Genomic DNA, 17,937 nt, shown 5'->3' with positions numbered 1-17,937 from the left:
TCCGTCCAACGGTTGGCCGATAATGAGTGCACCATACACGTCCGATCCCAGGGGGCTACGATTTCAGATGCATCTGTGCTCACCTTGAAAAAGCCCCCAGGGTGTGTGACAGAGAAGGGGGTTGACAAAGGGTGACTGCTACCTATGGTGGCCTTAGGTGGCAGAGAAAAGGCATCATCACCATTAGCTTAGGAAGGGAGAGTGAGTGGACCGAACCACAAGCTCCCAGGGAGGCTAATTTTTCATTGTCCTTGAAGCTAATCAAGCCTGTGGAAACAGCCCCACTAAATTGACTAAACGAGATTTTCAATTAACTCGCACAGATGGCTTAGATTTTCCAGGTGACTTTCTGTATTAATTCAGAGAGTGTGCTGGACGGGGCCCCAGGAGGCTGCGGGGAAGAGACGGCATCTGTGGATCGCCAGGAGAGGAGACAGAGGAACACGCCAAATGTGTCTTCCATCCTGGCACAAATGTCACCAGCCAAGTCAACTGGGCCCCCTGACCGGTGCCCACAAAAGGCCCATCCCCAAGGAGGGGCAATAAGGAAGTCAGGCCTGGGGACCCGCTGCCAGGGCAGGGACAGAGGCATGGGCCGCCCTTCACGGAAGGCTGGTCTGTCCCCCTGAGGGCCTGACCGCATTTTACATCTTGCCGAGGAAAGAAGGGTTGAAAAGCCCCCTGGAATTCTACAGGGACCTCTGGCTTCAGGGACGTGGGCGGATGGTCTGACTGTGGACGTCACCACCAGAGGCTGTTCACAGAAGACCGGCAGAACACGGTTCACAAAAGACCGGCAGAACCACGGGCTCCCTGATCCAGTCTGGGCCGGGCCCCTGGAGCAGCCCGAGGGGTGGAGCCTGCCCTTCCAGACGTTGCTGGAAGCTACTAATCACGCAGGGTTTTTGGAACTGGATAGCAGACCCAGGCTAGAGTTGTGGCAAAATCTGGGCCATTTGCCGAATCTCAGGAGGAATCACTTTGGGCTTCACAGGCCCGTTTCTGGATGCATGGGGATCTCTGAATGCACGGGCTCTGGTACCAGTCCCACACCCTCCTCTTGCCCGCCTCCCCATGGGTATTCCCACCAGTGCGGCTTCGCGACGACTTCGGTGGGCTCTGGAAGTGACTGCATCCCCAGGCAGCTTGAGCCTCGGGACAAGACAAAACTGATATTCAGACCACTTCACATTGAGAGAGGCTACTCCACTGCTTTGCTCAAGAAATGATCCATCTAAGCGAGACCTGCATGACAGCAGGGGAGTTATCTGTGTCAGAATGTTCCCCCGGCCACGCGGTGGCTGCCTCGCCATCTGGGAGGGCTGGCTCCCGGAACAGGAGTCTCGCTCGGATCCCGGCGCCAGCAGGGGACCGCGATGCCCTAAAATCATGCTCCGAAAATGGGGCGTCAGAGACAGAAAGTCTGATGGTGCGGATTTTCTGGGAAAGACCGTGTCCTGCGCCCCCTGCTGGAGACGTGCGGTCTTCCGGGGCCCCTTCTGGGAGCGGGTAGGAGAACGGACCCCCAGCGTCGGTGGGAAATGGTAGGACAGGTATGACTGGCGTTCTGTTCCCAGGAAACTGATGTGTAAAACATGAGGAAGACTTCAGACACTTAGCTTTTTCTTGGGTGTAAAATACATCGGAGACCATGCAAATGCGACCCTAATAACTCCTCTAATGATTACTGCTTTCTAACATAGCTGACCTCATGCGTGGGTCGTCAGGAGGCATCATCTCTAGGTCGTGGGTGGGTCCGTTTAAGCCGATGACATGCAGGGAGATGGTGGGGTTTTCACAGCCAGCCTGGGAAGGACAGAAGGATAGGGACATGAGGAAGCCGCCTGTCTCCTGGATAGAGCCTGAGTCCTGCAAGGCTTTCCCAGGACGGTCAGAGGCTCGGGGACCTTGGAGCTCCACGCTGAGGAGCAGAGCCTGCAGAGGGCACATGGTTGCTGCCGGGACATGAGCACTGGAGGTGGCCAAGGTAGCCAAGCCCTGCTCTGCCCAGGGATCCCATGCCATCCTCACTGTTCTGCACCCCCCGCCCCTGCCCCCATCTGTCAGCCCCACTCGATTAACCACCGGGGAGGGGGTGGGAGAGAAACTAGACACGGAGGAGGAGAGAAACTTCCGGAAGTGGAGAGCATTACTGATGCCGGCCGTGGCCCAGCAGCGGGGAAGACGAATTCCTTTGAATGGAAGTGAACTTCCTCCCTGCTCACCCCCTGCTCCCTCGGCCTGGGGACGGGATGCACCAGCCTGGTCAGCGGGACGGGGGACCGGACTGCTGCCCTGGCTTCCTCTGCTCCCCGAGAGGAAGATGGCCAGTGTGTGGGAGGAGACGGGCCCCCTGAGTGGGCACAGTCAGATGGCCTGCCAGCCCGTGGCTCTGACTCGGGAGAAGGCATTAGGGGGCCAAGTTTGTCTGAATTCTGCCGGCTAGAATGGGCCAGCTTTCTGTCAACACACAAAGCGTCCAACCCCGAGTGAGCTGGGGCTTCACAGGTCTGGGTTCCGGGCCCCGGTCCCAGGGCGGACCGTGAGGTTAAGGACATCAGCCCTGGACTGAAGGGACCCTACTACAAGGGTTCACCCAAGAAACCGTCCCGGGTGATGACAGTAGTGTGTGGTGTGTGCAGTGTGTGAGTGTGTGTGAGTGTGAATGCCCATGTGTATATGTGTTAGTGAGAATGTGAGTGTATATGTGTGGTGTGTGAGTGTGTGTTTGTAGTGTTACTGTGTGAATGAGCAGAGTATGTCAGTGTGCATGTGAATGTGAGTGTGTGTTTGTACCGTGTGTGGTGTAGTGTGTGGTATGTGTGTGTATATGTGTGTGGTGTGTGAGTGTATGAGTGTGTGTATGTGTGAGTGTGGGTGTGAATGTGAGTGCACATGTTCCTGAGTGTGTGAGTGTAGTGTGTGTGGTGAGTGTAGTGTTTGGTATGAGTGTGATGTGTGTTTGTAGTGAAGGTGCTCAGTGTGTATGAGTGTGAGTGTGTTGTGTGTGTGTGTGAATATGCGTGTGGGTGGTGTGGTGTGGGATTGTGTGGCTGTGTCTGGTGTGGTGTGTGTGTGCATGGTGTGTATATGTGTGTGTGCATGCGTGTGATGGGTGTGAGTGTGGGTGTGAGTGTGGCCTGGAGGAGGGTGCTTGGCAGCGCGCGGCCACACCATCAGCCTGGCTGTGGACTCCCGGCCTCCAGTCCTGCCCAAGCCTCTGGGTTTGTTGTCATGTTCGTTCTAGCCGCTGGAGCTGACCGAGACACCAGGTGTCTCCCCCGCTGCACCTGGCTGGCCGCACCTGCACACTGTTGTCCCTCCTGCTGCCATAGGCTGGCTGGCACACCCCAGCTGCCATCCGATGTGTGGGGAGCAGGGCTCAGTGCTTTCTGGCAGGGCTGGAGGAGCCCGTCAGGGGCGGCCCCCGCGGGAAGTGCACGCTGTCACCAGGTGGGCGCAGGGGCCAGGGGCCGCCTATCGCAGCCATGAGTGTCCACGGGAGCCGCGTCCCTCCCCTGGCACATGTTACTCTAGTTCGCTAACAGAAGGGGGTCAGACACTGGCCCCTGTCCTGCCCACTGCTCTGTGTCCTCGCAGGCTCCTTGTGTCAGCATCCCGGTCTGGGGAGCCGGTAGACACACTACTGGCCAGACGTGACCGAGCGCAGAACAGCCCGGTGTGGACCCAGGGTGCAGGGGCAGGCAGGACCCTCAGGCCTCCCCGGAGACAAATCCTAAAGAAGGAGAGAGGACAGCATGTCCCGAGGGGGGGGCCTGTGAGTGCTTGTCTCCCAGAACTGCAGGTGGTGGGAATGTGCTTACTTTGAGGCAGATGAAGCTCAGACAAGGATTAACAGCAGTTCAGTTATTTAAAAAGAAGTAAACGTGCCAAGAAGTTGAACTCAGTCGACAGGGACTGAGTGTGATGTGACGGGAAATAATTTGCCCGCATCTGTGGACAGAGTGGCTGCTGACACGTCTGAGGGTGACAGCCCCCCATGTGGGACGGTGGGGCAGTGGAGGGGCGGGGCGGCGCCTACCTTGGGGTAGTGGTAGGACTTCACGGTGGGGTACACGGCGCCCGTGTAGGTCGGGAGCTCCATGACAGGCACGCGGGAGTCGTTGATGGTGGCGTAGGCGAGCCGCGTGCCGTCCGGGGACCACCAGTGCGCGATGTGGGTCTTCAGGATCTCCTCTGAGGGCAAGCAGAGCAGAGATGTGACCGGTCAACGCAGGGGTCGGGACCCTGTGAGGTGCAGGCTCGTCCGCAGGTGACTGCCGGGGACACTGCACCTTTGCAGCCGTGAGAGGCTTGTCCCTTGGGCCCTGCATCTGCCCTCCCGCCAGGGGGCTCGGGGAGTGCGCGGCACTGATGCCAAGCTCAGCACCCTCACACCCGATACCCACAAACTTGTGAGGACTTGTTACCCACAAATGCACCAGTGCCTCCTCTCCATAAGGGCCGGGAACCATCGCCTGTCATCACAGCACGCGTGTCAGCGGGGGGCTACGCAGGTGCGCAGTCGGGGGCCCAGCTGACAGAGCAGAGAGGCTCAAATGGTAATGAGCTTGGACCCTAGTGATGCAGTGGCCAAGAGGGCGTTGCTGCAAAGCCATCTGGCCTCCTGCCCGGTGACTCCGGGGGGTCGCTAACAGGATGACCTCTAATCGGTCACCCTCTCTGGTTGGGGGAACTGGAGAAGAGAGGAGGAGCCGATGGCCCGCCCCTCCCTCCAGGGCCCCAGCTGGGGACGGGAGCCCCGGGGGGCACACAGATGATTGAGCCAAGAAGCACTGCCCATTTATGGGTCATTTATGAAAGCGTTGGCAAAAATTCTGTTTCTTCTGCAACAAAACAGCCCAAACAAACAACCCACACTCAAGTCCTCCTCACTGTCTTTTCTTTTTTTAAATCCTCACCTGAGGGCCTGTTTATGGATTTTTTTTTTGAGAGAAGGAGAGAGAGAAAGAGATACATCTATGTGAAAGAGAAACATCGATCGGTTGCCTCCCGTATGCACCCCGACCGGGGATCGAACCCGCAACCTTCTGGTGAACAGGACGACCCTCCAACCCATTGGCCAACCCTGCCAGGGCTCCTTTCTTTTTGATAATGAAAGAAAATTGGCTAGGTGGGAACGGTAGGGCAAGCCCACCCAAGGCAAATGGTACATAAAACAAAGGTGCCACGCAGGCCGGGGAGCAGCGTGATGGCCCCCCTCCTATCAAAACGCGCAGGCTCAGTGTGTGGGTTCCCGTGTCAATAACTTCCTCCTTCATCCTGAAAACGGCCACTCCCGGCAGCCGCGCTCATCATCACAGTTTCCCCCCGAAAGGAAATTAAAGGGAAAGAAAGGTGAAATGATTTGCTCAAGAGGCAGAGCTAGTGCGTGAAGTGGGGGGGGGGGGGGGGGGGGGGGGGGCGGGCTGCGGAAAACGATGGGAGAAGTGACATTTATCTTTGGTTTCTTCTTTGGTTCTGCTTTGCTCACCTCCGTCCACCACTGCTCCGATGCCCGCCTCTGACGTCAGAGCCAGCGGGCGTGGCCAGGAATGTGGGCGGGGCCGCGGGGACATCCATCTACAGCAAATCCTCCGGTCCCACTCTACCCCCACATGCCAGTGGCCCGGGCTCCGGCAGCCCCTCGGCAGCCTGCCACGGTGTCGTGGGACCAACCAAACACTGTTTTCAATTCACCTCCTGAAACGTGTCCAATTTACAAAAGGGGAAAAATCCGCCATTCTACTCTGACCTTGATATTAATTTAATAATCCGTACAGAGATTGGTTTAGTGTCTGAGGCAAAGTGTATTAGCAACCCTGTAATGATTTTTAATTTCCTCAGACAGTTATATTTTCTTCCTGGTACTTTGCCAAAGCTGATCAGCCCGTTAATAGTCACAGGAAAGTTAAAATGATTGAGATTCTGAAATTAAAATTTTAATTGAAGAATCACTAACTACCAACGGAGAGATACCGCAGTTTGTATTTATGAAGGGTTTTTTCTTAAAGTGCTGACTTTATTTTGCCCTCTTCTGAAAGTTAGAATTTTTCACCAGAAAGCAAAATTATAGCCTTGAAATGATAGGTAACATTTCCTTTATACCCTGGTTTTATTTTAAACATCTTATGATAGGCGTCATATTTCCCCTTAGGACGCATTACAGGAAAGTTCATCATAATACGTGTTTTCAGCACAGAACCCTGACAGAGCGGCCGTCGCTGTGATCGGCTGGAGCTGTTCTGCGCATTTATTTCTTAATATCAGTGAAAACATATTTTAAAAATAATGGGTCAGAAACCATGTGGATCAAATGGGAAATTAGGCTTTAAGGTTTTTTTTTTAAACCCTCACCCGAGGTTATGTTTTTATTGATTTTAGAGAGAGAGGAAGGGAGAGAGGCAGAGAGAGCAAGACAGAAACACGGATCAGTTGCTTCCCGTATGTGCCCCAATCAGGGATTGAACCCGCAACCCAGTTATGTGCCCTGACTGGGGATCAAACTGACAACCTTTTGGTGCACGGGACGACCCTTCAGCCAACTTAGCCACCTGGCCAGGGCAGGTTGTTACTGTTGCTTTTCTAAGAGGAAGGTTAATTGACTGTAAACTAAAAACAACCCTTGGAACAGTTTCTATTCTCAGCTGCGTCAAGCTGTTAATTTTTGTTTGTTCGGTTGTTCCACTTGTACAGACACATCCTGCCTGCAGGGGGCAGCACCGCAGCTCTGCGTGAAGGAGGAGGGATGGCGGGGAGGCGGAGGCAGGGGAGCCACAGGCTGTGGGAGAGATGCAGGAAAAACGGAGAATGCAAAGCCTGGCCAATCCCAGTGGTCAGGCCTGAGCCGTGCCTGACAGCCGTCCCCAGTGGCTCCACCTTTGAATTCCTGGGCCGGTGGCCGTCACCTGGAACTGGACTAGCTCCGTGGACTGAACCTCAGGCCACAGGGGTGAGGTGGCTGTGCCCAGGACATGAGTTTTACCTGCTCCCCACTGGGGCCCGTGCACCCCAGCTGGGTAGCACTTTCTCAAACACGGCTGCACCTGTGAAGCCGAGGGAACGGGGGTGACAGGCGATGACTCATTGGACATCATCCCTGCCCTTCCTTTGAGGACAGCCGCCCTGGTGGCCATCTACTGCCTGAGGTGGTAACTCGTGGAATTAACGCGGGGACCAGTGACTCGGTGAGCATCGTGAGGTGGGGCCTTACATGCTCGGTGCCCTCCCTGGCACAGGCCATGGTCTCCGCTTGTACCCAAGAAACAGATGGAGAGGGGACCCTGGTGCCTCTCTGCACACCAGTGCCTCGGTGGCCATTTGATTACTGAGCAGTGACCAAGGTCCCCTAAGCCACCCATGTACTCCTGCTGTGTAGCTTTAGCAACCTGATACTATGGGACGACATTGCAGTTCCACAGGTGTGTTCACAAGATTCAGCATCTGGGCAGGGCTGTGGGAGGCAGACGTGAACACCTCAATGGGAAGGGGAGCCACGCCGTTGCCAGGGGCGACGCACCCCAGAAGCCTCCTGCCCCATGGACACAGTCAGTCCCTGTGAGCCAGAAGCTGCTCCCATCCATTGGGAAACAGTCCCGGGGGGAAGGCACAGCGCCCAGCACAGTATGGCATGGTATACAGCAGGCGCTCAGTCTGTGGCTTGAGCTGAACTAAACTGAGATGAACAACAGCCAAGGTGGAAGTCCCATGGGCCGGGGCCACTCCTGTCCCCCACGTCTCTCCCTCGCCTTGGACGCGGTAGCCGACGGGTCTCACGATTCACCTGTGGTCCCTCAGATGCCCCAGCTCGTCAGGCCCAGACGGCCCATCCCAGAGTGGCCCATCAAGGGCGCCACTCTGTCCCAGGTCTGCCGCGGAACAGAGTGGCGCCCTTGACCATGCATCGCCCTTCAAAAGTGCTGTGCCAACTGGAAGTGCTCCCCAAATGTTTCCAAGGCCAGCGCATGTGTCAGAACCTCCACGGGTGGTCCAGCCATTGTGAAATATCCCCACTGGCCATGCCAATCAAGGGTTTTTGCCAGTTGTACAGACCCGGGGCACTCTGGGAATTGTCACACCGATCCCGGCGATGTCAGCCTGCCCAGGAGCAGAGCCAGGAGTTGAGGCCCAGGGGCGCTGGAAACTGGCTCACAGGACGTGTCAGAACCTTGCCTGGACTCCGGGGGCGACGTCACGCCCACCCCGGCTTTGAGAAGTGGTGGGCTGGAGACCGTCGCCAGGAGGCGAGTCCCTGACACAGAAGCCCAGGACCAAGGGGCAGAGCCAGGTGTGGTCTCCCAACTGCTGGTTCACGGCTGCACCAGGACATGGTGTGCCCAGCCAACCAGAACCCAGAACCTAGCCGGTTTCTCGCGACGCTTTGCGCAGTCTGGCAGCTCAGGCGGCTGTTTGGCGGCTCCCTCTGCCTGAGTCACACCACTATCGCCAACTGTCATCTTGGAACAAGGCCAGACATACGTCAAAACAGAACGCAGGCAGGGAGATGGGCCGAGATGCACGCTGGACGCCCGACAGCCCTGAGGCTGCTGCCTGCTGACAAGTGCCTGCCCCCCGTGTCCCCGTGCTGGGCCTACTGGAGACCATCAAAGCACCCCAAGAAAATCGCAAAAGACATAAATAACATGCTGGATAGATCTGTATTCAGAAATAAATGGCCTCCTTCTAAATACGGAAAATCAGATTTACTCTCACTTGCATCTGCTGCCTTTTTCCTGCCGCTACATATTTTAACGGAGGTGCTGAGAACAGAATTAAACAGAGGGCGTGAGGTGGCGCTAAAACAGAACTGGGCGCGTGTGCAGCAGAAGGCACGTGCAGCTGCTCTCTGGTGATGCAGGCAGCGCATGGCCAATCAGCGCACTGTGATTTGCATCTCATTTTCATCAGAAGCAGCAGTACCTGAGCGCTTGAAGCACGCAGCCCCATGTGCGTGGCGGCCACCAGGGGGCAGCATCCACCCCGCACTGCTGGCCAGGAGGGAGTGCCCTGAGGGGGGGGGCGGTTGTGGTTCTCGCCTGGATGGCTGGGACAGATTTTCCTTGTGGCCCCCTGGGGGCTACTGCTCAGGGGCAGTTTCTCCACGCACTCACCCTACTGCCTTCATCCTGCTGTTCTCCTTTGTTGTCATACTAGGGGGGTGAGGTGACAAATGCTTCTCTCTGTGGCTGCCTACTTTAAGCAGGAAGTTTTCAAGAAGCTGCTTCTGTGGGGTAGGCAGCCCAAGGCCCTCCACCGGGCCCAGGTAGGACATGTGGTGGCTCCCTGAGAATCCACCTGCCCCTCAAAGGCAACCAGGCCACACACCATTGGGGAGAACGGGTCCCTCGTTATTCTCCTACGCAGAGGATGGGATTTCAGTGTCACTGAAGACAGTGACATTGGGGGAAACAAACGTTAGCTCCTCAGACTTGGGTTTCAGTGGGAATTGAGCAGCGGGGCTGAAATCTACCTTTGTCTGTGCCCCCTCTCCCTGGTCTCCCTCTCTGTCTCTGTGTTTCTCTGTGTCTCTGTCTGTCTGTCTGTCTGTCTCTCACACCCTCCCTGTTGCTACCGGAGCATCACCCCCTGCACCGTTCCTCTTTCCCATCCCGCCCTCCCTGAACTAGACTCAACAAAGGCCGCTTCCCCAGTCTCCCCTACCTATGGAAAGGTTCCTGTTACACAGTTTCCAATTCCCCTTTCCACTTACTTTCCACTTAGTGATGATTTTTTCCTGGCTCAGTTCAATGCTACAATGAAACCGAAGTCATTATATAAATCCCGAGGATACAGAGAGAGGCCCAGTCCCCACTTCCTGTCCTGGAGGTAGAATGACCGTGACTGAGTGGGGACAGCAGACAACTCAACTGCAAGAAGACCTGGATGCCCCCAAATTCAGCCATAGCCACCATGCATGCCAATCTCACCCTCATTTCTGGCTTTATGGTTTTGAATGGGCCATCAATAGCCTGTTACGCTCCCTGAAGAGCCCAAGGAAACTTCATTTGGCTTAGTGATGCAGGGGAGTTTCGGGCACACTGATTATTTTGGGGAGAGGTGGCCAATGGCTGAGACCTGTTCTTCTATCCACATGTCCCACGGGCTCCAGATCCCCACCCACTTCTCCTCAATGCCGAGGCCGGCGGACAGGCCGGAGACCTGGGGTGTGGAGTGTCCAACAACGTGGGTGAATGTGGGCGGCCGTGGGCCTGCCTCCCGTGCCCTGGGAGGGGATGCCCGGAATGCCCCCAGTCTTCCCTCATGTGCTGACGCAGGGGTGAGACACAGATGGTCTCATCGTCAGCGCTCCGGCCGGGACCGTGCCATGAACAACAGCCCTGGGAAAAGAGATGGGGAACCTGTACTGGTGGAGCCTTGAGAGACGGACATCTGGGGGAAGACACTGTTTACGGAATTAGCTAATTAGTGAATAAATGGTTGCTTGGTTTTCTCATTTCCGGGTGCAAATACATCATTCTGCCAAAAGTGTCTCAGTCATGGGGAAGACGTGGGTACAGTTGGGATCTGGACCAATGCCCCTGCATTATGCAAACTGCTCGAAGACAGGCCTGGATCTTAAAGCACCTGTTTCACGGGACGACCCCGCCTTGGTGCCCGAGGGCACGGTTCTCGCCCGGCGGCACCAGGAAGACCTGCTTCCCACGGAGTCTCAGCTCCCAGCGGGCATGCGCCTGGGGGAGGGCCCACGTCCTCCCCCTTGTCTCCCACCCCTGATGGGTCCCACGTTGTGTTTTCAGGGTGAGGGACAGATGCAGGGCGCTCAGTGGGGACTTGAATATCGTCGCCGATGGAAGGAGGGCTCACGGCCACGTCTTGGATTTTCTTTCTTATGGGACAGATTTTGTCACATGCAAATCCCTCCCACACCTGCTGTTCGTCCAGAGGTGTGGGCACAGGGATTTGGGAGTGGGGCTAGGACCGGTGGGGCCGGGTGCAGGAAAGAACCGAAAAGAACACGGGTGCTGAGCAGAGTTGACCTAGATACAGGGGCGTCCACCCTGTGGCCCGTGTGCAGCCCAGGACGGCTGTGAATGCAGATGAACAGAAAATTGTAAATTCACTTAAAACATTATGAGATTTTTTTTCTGATGTGTCACAATGTATTGAATGGGTGGACCACAACAACTCTTCTTCCAGTGTGGCCCAGTGACGCCAAAAGGTTGGACACCCCTGAAGTTTCTGGGAGCCCTGGCAGTCTTGTCCTGAGGTCTGGCAAGAGCCCACTTCTGTCCAGAAGTGACCCGTGAGCCCCTGGCTGGGCACCATCGCTGGAACCTCTGTTTAAAACCCCAATGCTTTGCAGCTCTGGCCCCCACACAGCTTTTGGGTTTCTCTTAATAAAACCAGTGCCAGGCCCACTTATTCCTGCCAGAAGAACAGGGTGCCAGGAGGAGTTTTTTCTGACGAGAGCTGAAAGGTCAGCTCTGCTTTGGGCACCGGCAGCCACCGGGCAGCACTGGGATTCTGTTGCCTGTTGGGCAGACGAGCCTCGCTCAGCCTCAGGTGGGTTGCTGGGCGCTGGGAGGCTGGACTCGAGGGCTGAGCAGCGGGAGCAGGGCCTGGGCTCTGGGATGCGTCTGGGGGCCGAGCCGCATGCTCCTGTGGTCGAGTCTGACCTTGGCCAGTGCAGGAGTCCCGTCAGGGCACCCCAACCCGGCGCCGTCCCCTTGGCCTTCCCCGGACAGGCTCCCCCGTGGTGAACCAACAGCCTGAAACCCAGCTCCCCGAATCTTTGTCCCTCACAGTCCTCCTTTCCAGAAGCAATGCCAGGCCCGAGTCTCTGTGGTTCCAAGTTCAAGCTGCTATGACAGACGCCAGGAAGAGGCTGAGCTGTCTGCGCCCCCTGCACCTCCCCGGCCGCCCTCCGCACACGCATGGCAGAGAAAGGAAGGGAGAGGGGGTAAAAGAGAGAGAAGCAGAGGGTGTCAGCAGGGGGCGGAGAGCAACTCCTTCCCAGTGCACACCTGAGGGGTGTGTGTGTTTAAGGGGGGTGGAGATAAAGTGACACCCCGTGCTGTGTCCCCCACATCGCCTGCCGGGGGAGCAGCTGGGGCCCTTTCCTCCCGCCCACCCACTAGGTAGATGTGAGGAGAAGTAAAGACTTCATTATAGAGTCATCAGCGTGAATTCCGACTCCCTGCAGTCTCTCTGTGTGTTTAGCGCCCTGACATTTAAATACAAAAAGGTCGGGGAAGAAGGAGGGGACTCAGAGTGACCTAGTTCCTCCAGACCAGGGTTTCAGAATGGGGGGGAGGGGAAGGGCCCCAAGAGGGGGACAAACAGGTTTAGGAGCCAAAGGGCAAAGGCTGGGATGAGTGTCTGAGTCTCCAAGGAAACCAGTTCCCCTTCACTCAGACAAGGAGCAAGCCTGCCTGCCTTCCTCCCTTCCTTCCTTCCGCGGTGCTAACAAACCCCTCAGCACCCGGCTCCAGGGTCTATGGCTCTTACCCCGTCCTGCATAGCAGCTCCCAAAGGAATGACAGCAGTCAGTGATGGGGCGGTGGACAGAGAGAGGACAGAGAGGCGTGGGGCTGGGACCCCAGGGAGCAGATGGCACTCAGGATCGTGGCAGGGGGGGGGGATGTGCTAGGAAGACAGGACTGGGAGACAAGGGGACCAGCCAGGGCCCAGCAGAATGCGTCTGTCCTCATGGGCTCACCCTTCTGGTACCTGTCCATAGATGCTGCCTGCCTGGGCAGCCGGACGCCCGAGAGCCTGGGTGACCATTGCTGTTGCCACCTTCCCAGCCAAGCATTGCCCCCAGGTGCCCTCACCTTTCCAAGTAGCTCTCACCTCTGGACTAGCCCAGGTGGGAGGCCAGCCCTGGGGTTGCATCTGCATGGAACCAGATACTGAGTAAACAGGTTTCAAGCTGCTGTCTCCACTCCCGAGGGCTCCAGGCCCCACAAACACCTTCCCAAGGCCGCACCCACCCTCCTGCACCACCGTCTCAGGAGGTGGGGACACAGGGACACGCACCTACGCACGCGGGGAAGGACGTGCTTCTCAAGGGACCCCACCGACCTCCGGCTTTCACGACGCAGCCCCGGGTAACGAGATGCATTTTGGATTATGCACCTCACGGCGCTGGCAAGAGCGGTTCAGCGGAAACATTGAAGACGGAGTCATTATTAGAAAATTAAAGGCCCAGAGGTCTGCGCTCTCCCACTGTTCCTCGCGCATAGGACAGCGATGGCGAGGATGCAGACCAAGGGCCACAGCAGGAAGATACACCCAATTCTGTGGCTCCAGTAACCAAGACCCTTCCAGACACACGTGGACCATCCCACCTCTTTGCCCGCACGCCTAACAGATCAGGAGCTTTGCAACAGCGCGGGCCCCTTCTGCAAATGCGCATGCTCCTAGCAGGGTCCTCAGAGTTCTCAAAAACCTCCAGGACCGTCTGCATTTTAGTTTCTGGAAAACCTTAAAGCAGCGGTAGGCGCTTACCAAACAGTCTCTAAACTCTGATATTAAAATCAACATTCAGTGTAATGAATGGCACGGCGCTTGCCCACAGGACGAAAATGAAGATATGCATTTTGTCTGACAATGTCGGCGTGTGGTCGCCACCAGCCCGGGAGAGCAGAGACCCGCAGTCTGGGGCCGCTGCCAATGGCCGGGGTGCGTTTCCGCCGGCGCTGGCGGCCTCAGTTATAACTGTGGGGGGATTTTCCTACGTGTGAACCTGGCCATGGGCTGGAAACTCCGGCAGCCCGATGCCTCCTACCCCTTCCCTCCCTCGGCCCTCAACCTTCGAGATGTTCAGTGCACTTAAGATCCTTTTGGGGGCAGAAAACAGAGCGGCCACGGCAGCATCTCCTGTGTCTGTAGCAGAGTTTCTGCTCTGAAATAGCCGCTCCCGGTGAGTCTGGCTCTGCGCACACCCATCCGGGCTATTCTTCTTCCTCCCAATAGTTTTTCTTTCCTTTTCCTTTTTTTCTTTCTTTTAAAGGGAGTGTCTGGAAATGAAACTAAGTCACAGACTAGAAACAGGCAATCTTTAAAGTTTACCTTTCCATAAGTAAGGAAGGAACCAAGTTTCCCCAGGGCCCCCAACCACAGAAATCCAGGTATTGGTGCACTGAGCCTTCCGGGGAAATGGCACTAAGTCGATTAAGCTGCCACACCGGCTGTGACCGATGTAAACCATTTGGGGCGCCGCTCTCACACCCACACAATTTCGCGTACGTGCCTCCAAGAGAAATTTCCTTTCAATGCATTTTTGCTAAAGCTAAAGCTTAACTTGCATTGCCAAGCAATGAGCTTTGTATTTGATTAGGGAGATACTAAAAAAGATATTTTAAATCCCCTGCTTACGGATTTTTTAAAGGAGATTAGTTCCACGGTGGGCTAGGATCTTGCAGCCGGGACTTCCAGCCCTTTCTCTGAGGGGCATGCGGGGGGGTCTGCCACTGACCGCTCGGGCACTCGGGTACTACCACTCATGGGGCGGTGAGACCACAGTGGACATCGGTCAGTGTCCCCTTCATTCCACTGCTGCAGTGACACCCTCCCGAGGGGCCAGGGATTATGTGGCAGTAAAACCTCAAGGAAGAGCCTCCTGGGGCCCAGAAGGCGACTCTGGAACTGGAACCCTGGGTGTGCTGAGCTGCAGCGGCCACATCAGCACAAACTGGGCGCTCTCAGGGAACCGCCCCAAGGGGACGGCCTCGAAGGGGCCCGCGTGTCTGTTGGGAGACAAGCCCCTCGGAGGTCGGGACCGGGGTGGCCTCGGGAAGGGGCCGCGAGTGGGGGCGAGCTGACGGGAAAGGGGCTCGGGGAGCGCTCTGGGGTGTCGGCTGCCCGGTGTCTGACGGGGCTCCGCAGCACCCGTCGATTGCGCTCCTGCGGTCCTGTAGCCATGCGTCCTGTCGTGCGCCACTTCCATCCCGGCCACTGAGACTAGAGGCCCTGACGGGGACTCCGCACCTCGGAGTTTTCAGTGGCCTCCCAATGGGAAACAACGCTCAGGGGCCGCAGGAGGCGCCTGTACTGCAGGATCCCAGCCTCCGGGAAGCACAGCGTGGGGACAAAGGGCACTTTCCGGGCTGAGAATGCCCAGAGCGCCGCCCCCTGGCCGCCCTCGGCCCAGGATGGCCTGGTGACTGTGTGGTCACAGGGGGGCCGGTGGCGAGGAGCACAGGCTGACAGGTTCACGTCGGGATTCCTGGACCTGACCAGCGCCAGTCCCTGGGACGCGTCCCCTAACCTTGCGTGAACGTGGGCAGACGGCCCGCCCTCACGGTGCCTCCATGCTGGTCACCTCTCAGGACGTTGTCACAAGGGTGGGAGGGACTGAAGGTCGGTGTCGCCCCAGAGTCCGCATTGAAACCTCAGTCCCCACTGGGCTGGTATCTGGAGGAGGGGCCTTCAGAGGGGGGAATGAGAGCACCTACGAGGGGACGGGAGACCAGGGCACACTCTCTCGCTCTCTCCCCACCCCTTGAGGACACAGGTCTGCAGGCGGGGAGAAACTGCTCCCTAGACCCTGACGGCCGGCACCTTGACCTTGGACTAGTGGCCGGCGGCCCTGTGAGAAGTGTGTGTGTTGTGAAGGCCGCCCAGCCTGCGACGTTCTGTTGTAGCCTCAGTCTGCTGCAACGGACCGAGACGGACGGTTACATGAGGGGACAGAAACCCGGTGCTCAGCACAGAGCCTGGCCCCGAACAGCCAGCAGTACGTGATGGTGACGGTCTCATCAGGGTAGAGGCAGATTAGAAATGTTAAGAGCAGCCCTGGCTGGTGTGGCTCAGTGGATTGAGCACCCGCCAGTGACTCAAAGGGTCTCTGGTTCAATTCCATGTCAGCGCACATGCCTGGGTTGTGGGCCAGGTCCCCAGCAGGGGGCGTGTGAGAGTCAACCACACATTGATGTTTCTCTCCCTTTCTTCCTCCATCCCTTCCCCTCTCTCTAAAAATAAAATAAATAAAACCTTAAAAAAAGTTAAAAAATAAAAAGAAATATTAAGAGCAGAGAGCCTCCCTCGGATGTCTAATGTTTAATAATGCCTACAGCCGGCGCCCTCTGGCACCAAAGGACACCGGGGGTAGGAAATGTCCAGCAAGGCAAGGACCTGGGACCCGACTCACTCAGACTGGCTGACCTCCCCTTTCTTTTCCAGCCCTCCCACCTCGAGGCAAAACGAGGCCCTCTACCTACTGGTGTGGGAGTCACAAACCTGAGCACAGACTAGTGTCCCCAGAAGTCACCTCCTGGCCCAATGCCCCTCCCAGGACAGCACCTCCAGCCCTTGAGCAGAAGGGCTTGGCCCTGGAGAGCCCGGCACACCTGGCCACCAGTTGAGCGCTCTGCCCACCTGACGGCCTGATGCTCCCTGAGACTCCAACAGTACCTCTCTCAGGTAGCAGAACCTCCAGTAGCTGGAGTTGAGTTAATGTCGCAGTGAAAGGGAAAGACGCCTCCACCCACCACAACCCAGCAGGGGTCGCGCTGACCATGGCAACCACGCGGCCCCGCCCCTTGCGCCCGGGCTGGGCTCACGGCTCACCTTCGTACAGCCAGTCGCTGAGGCCGTTGTAAATGACGCCCTCCTTGCCCGTGGAGACCACGCGGATGGCCTGCTTCCCGACGTGGGCGCAGTAGTAGATGTTGTTTTCAAAGATAAAGATCTAGTTTGGGAAGAGAAAACACACGGTGTTAACCGAGAAAGTGGCTGTCACACAGGGAGCTCTTCCAAGTCCCAAACCAGCCGCGTGCGCCCTGCATTTTCCTGGCGCCTGTATTCGATGGGACGGGGAGCCTGTGGGCTCGCCCGCAGCAGACAGAAGCCGCATTTCAGGCTGACCGGAGACTCGAACCCCACATCGAACTCCACATAGTTCACCCCACGTCATCGTTTACCAGGGCTGGGCGATTTGGAGTACCTCGACATCAAATGAATTGACTACCTTAGCCATCCTATTTCCTCTTAGCAAGAAGGGGGGTGGGCTGGGGAACCGGAAACCTGAGATTTATTCATTCAATATTCATTAAAATTTATTTAGAGGCCCCTGCTCTGTACACTGTAACAGACGAGGTGAGACATGTCACACGCTTTCATCCTACTTGCAAAAAAGAAAAACGAAGAGGAGAATGTTCCCATGGGGACGAGTGGGGCTCCGGGAATGTGAGCTGGATCTCCCTAGCTCAGGCCAAGGGGTTCCCCGAGAGAGCGACGGAGAAAAGATTGTTTCATTGTGCAGAAACAGATACAGCACAAAATGCATCACCTGAACCATTTCTAAGTGCACGGTTCACCTTGCCACGTGGCCACCACCATGGCCATCTCCAGGCCTTGGTCCCATCCCCAAATGCAACCCCATCCCCATGAAACTTTCACTCCCCTCCACGCCTCCCCAGGTCCTGGCACCACCAAGCCGTCCTGCTGTCTGTCTCTACAAATGTCACAACCGCAGGGACCTCCTATGAGTGGAATCCCACCGCTCGGTCCTTCTGTGACTGGCTTCTTTCTCTTTCTGTCCTCAAGCTGCCTCCACGCTGCAGCAGGTGCCACAGTGCCAAGAAAGTGAGCTTTAAGGTAGGAGCTGAATGAGGGGCGGGGCGGAGAGAGGGGCTGGGAAGCCAGGTCCTGTAGAAGGAAGATCTAGAGGGAAGGGCAGAGGCAGGTCTGTCCCAACGGGGACAAGAAGTGGCTGGAGTGGCAGGCGGGCAGTGTCCGTCTCTGGGAGCAGCAGGGAGCCCTCACCAGAGGCTTGGGAAGGGGCGCCAGGGGGTGAGATGTGAATCTGCAGAGGAGGACCGGACAGGTGTCAGTCCCTGGCCTCAGAAGGCAGAGCTGGACCGCCAGCCATGAGAGTGGGCAGATCACCCCCCGTGGGATCTCATGGTGCTTGTCTTCCTCAGACTGGCTTCTCTCACTCAGCATAATAGTCTCCAGGTCCTTCCACATGGC

General features: G+C 57.0%; 1 protein-coding gene across 4 annotated transcripts in view; it reads right to left on the bottom strand.

The window, feature by feature from the left end:
• DPP6 (dipeptidyl peptidase like 6) overlaps window positions 1–17,937 on the bottom strand; it is a 508,565-nt gene that overhangs the window by 49,156 nt on the left and 441,472 nt on the right. For all 4 annotated transcript variants that reach the window (XM_045198757.3, XM_024564471.4, XM_045198758.3 and 1 more), the window contains exons 8-10: window positions 16,534–16,654; window positions 4,043–4,197; window positions 1,709–1,806 (exon numbers count right to left, since the gene is read on the bottom strand). In XM_045198757.3, coding sequence (XP_045054692.2) covers window positions 1,709–1,806; window positions 4,043–4,197; window positions 16,534–16,654 — 374 coding nt within the window. The remainder of the gene's footprint in view (window positions 1–1,708; window positions 1,807–4,042; window positions 4,198–16,533; window positions 16,655–17,937) is intronic.

The sequence above is a fragment of the Desmodus rotundus genome, chromosome 6, assembly GCF_022682495.2.
Source record: "Desmodus rotundus isolate HL8 chromosome 6, HLdesRot8A.1, whole genome shotgun sequence".
Classification (NCBI taxonomy): Eukaryota; Metazoa; Chordata; class Mammalia; order Chiroptera; family Phyllostomidae; genus Desmodus; species Desmodus rotundus.
Note: the sequence above shows the minus strand (reverse complement) of the source record. Positions and strands in the feature narration are given on the sequence as shown.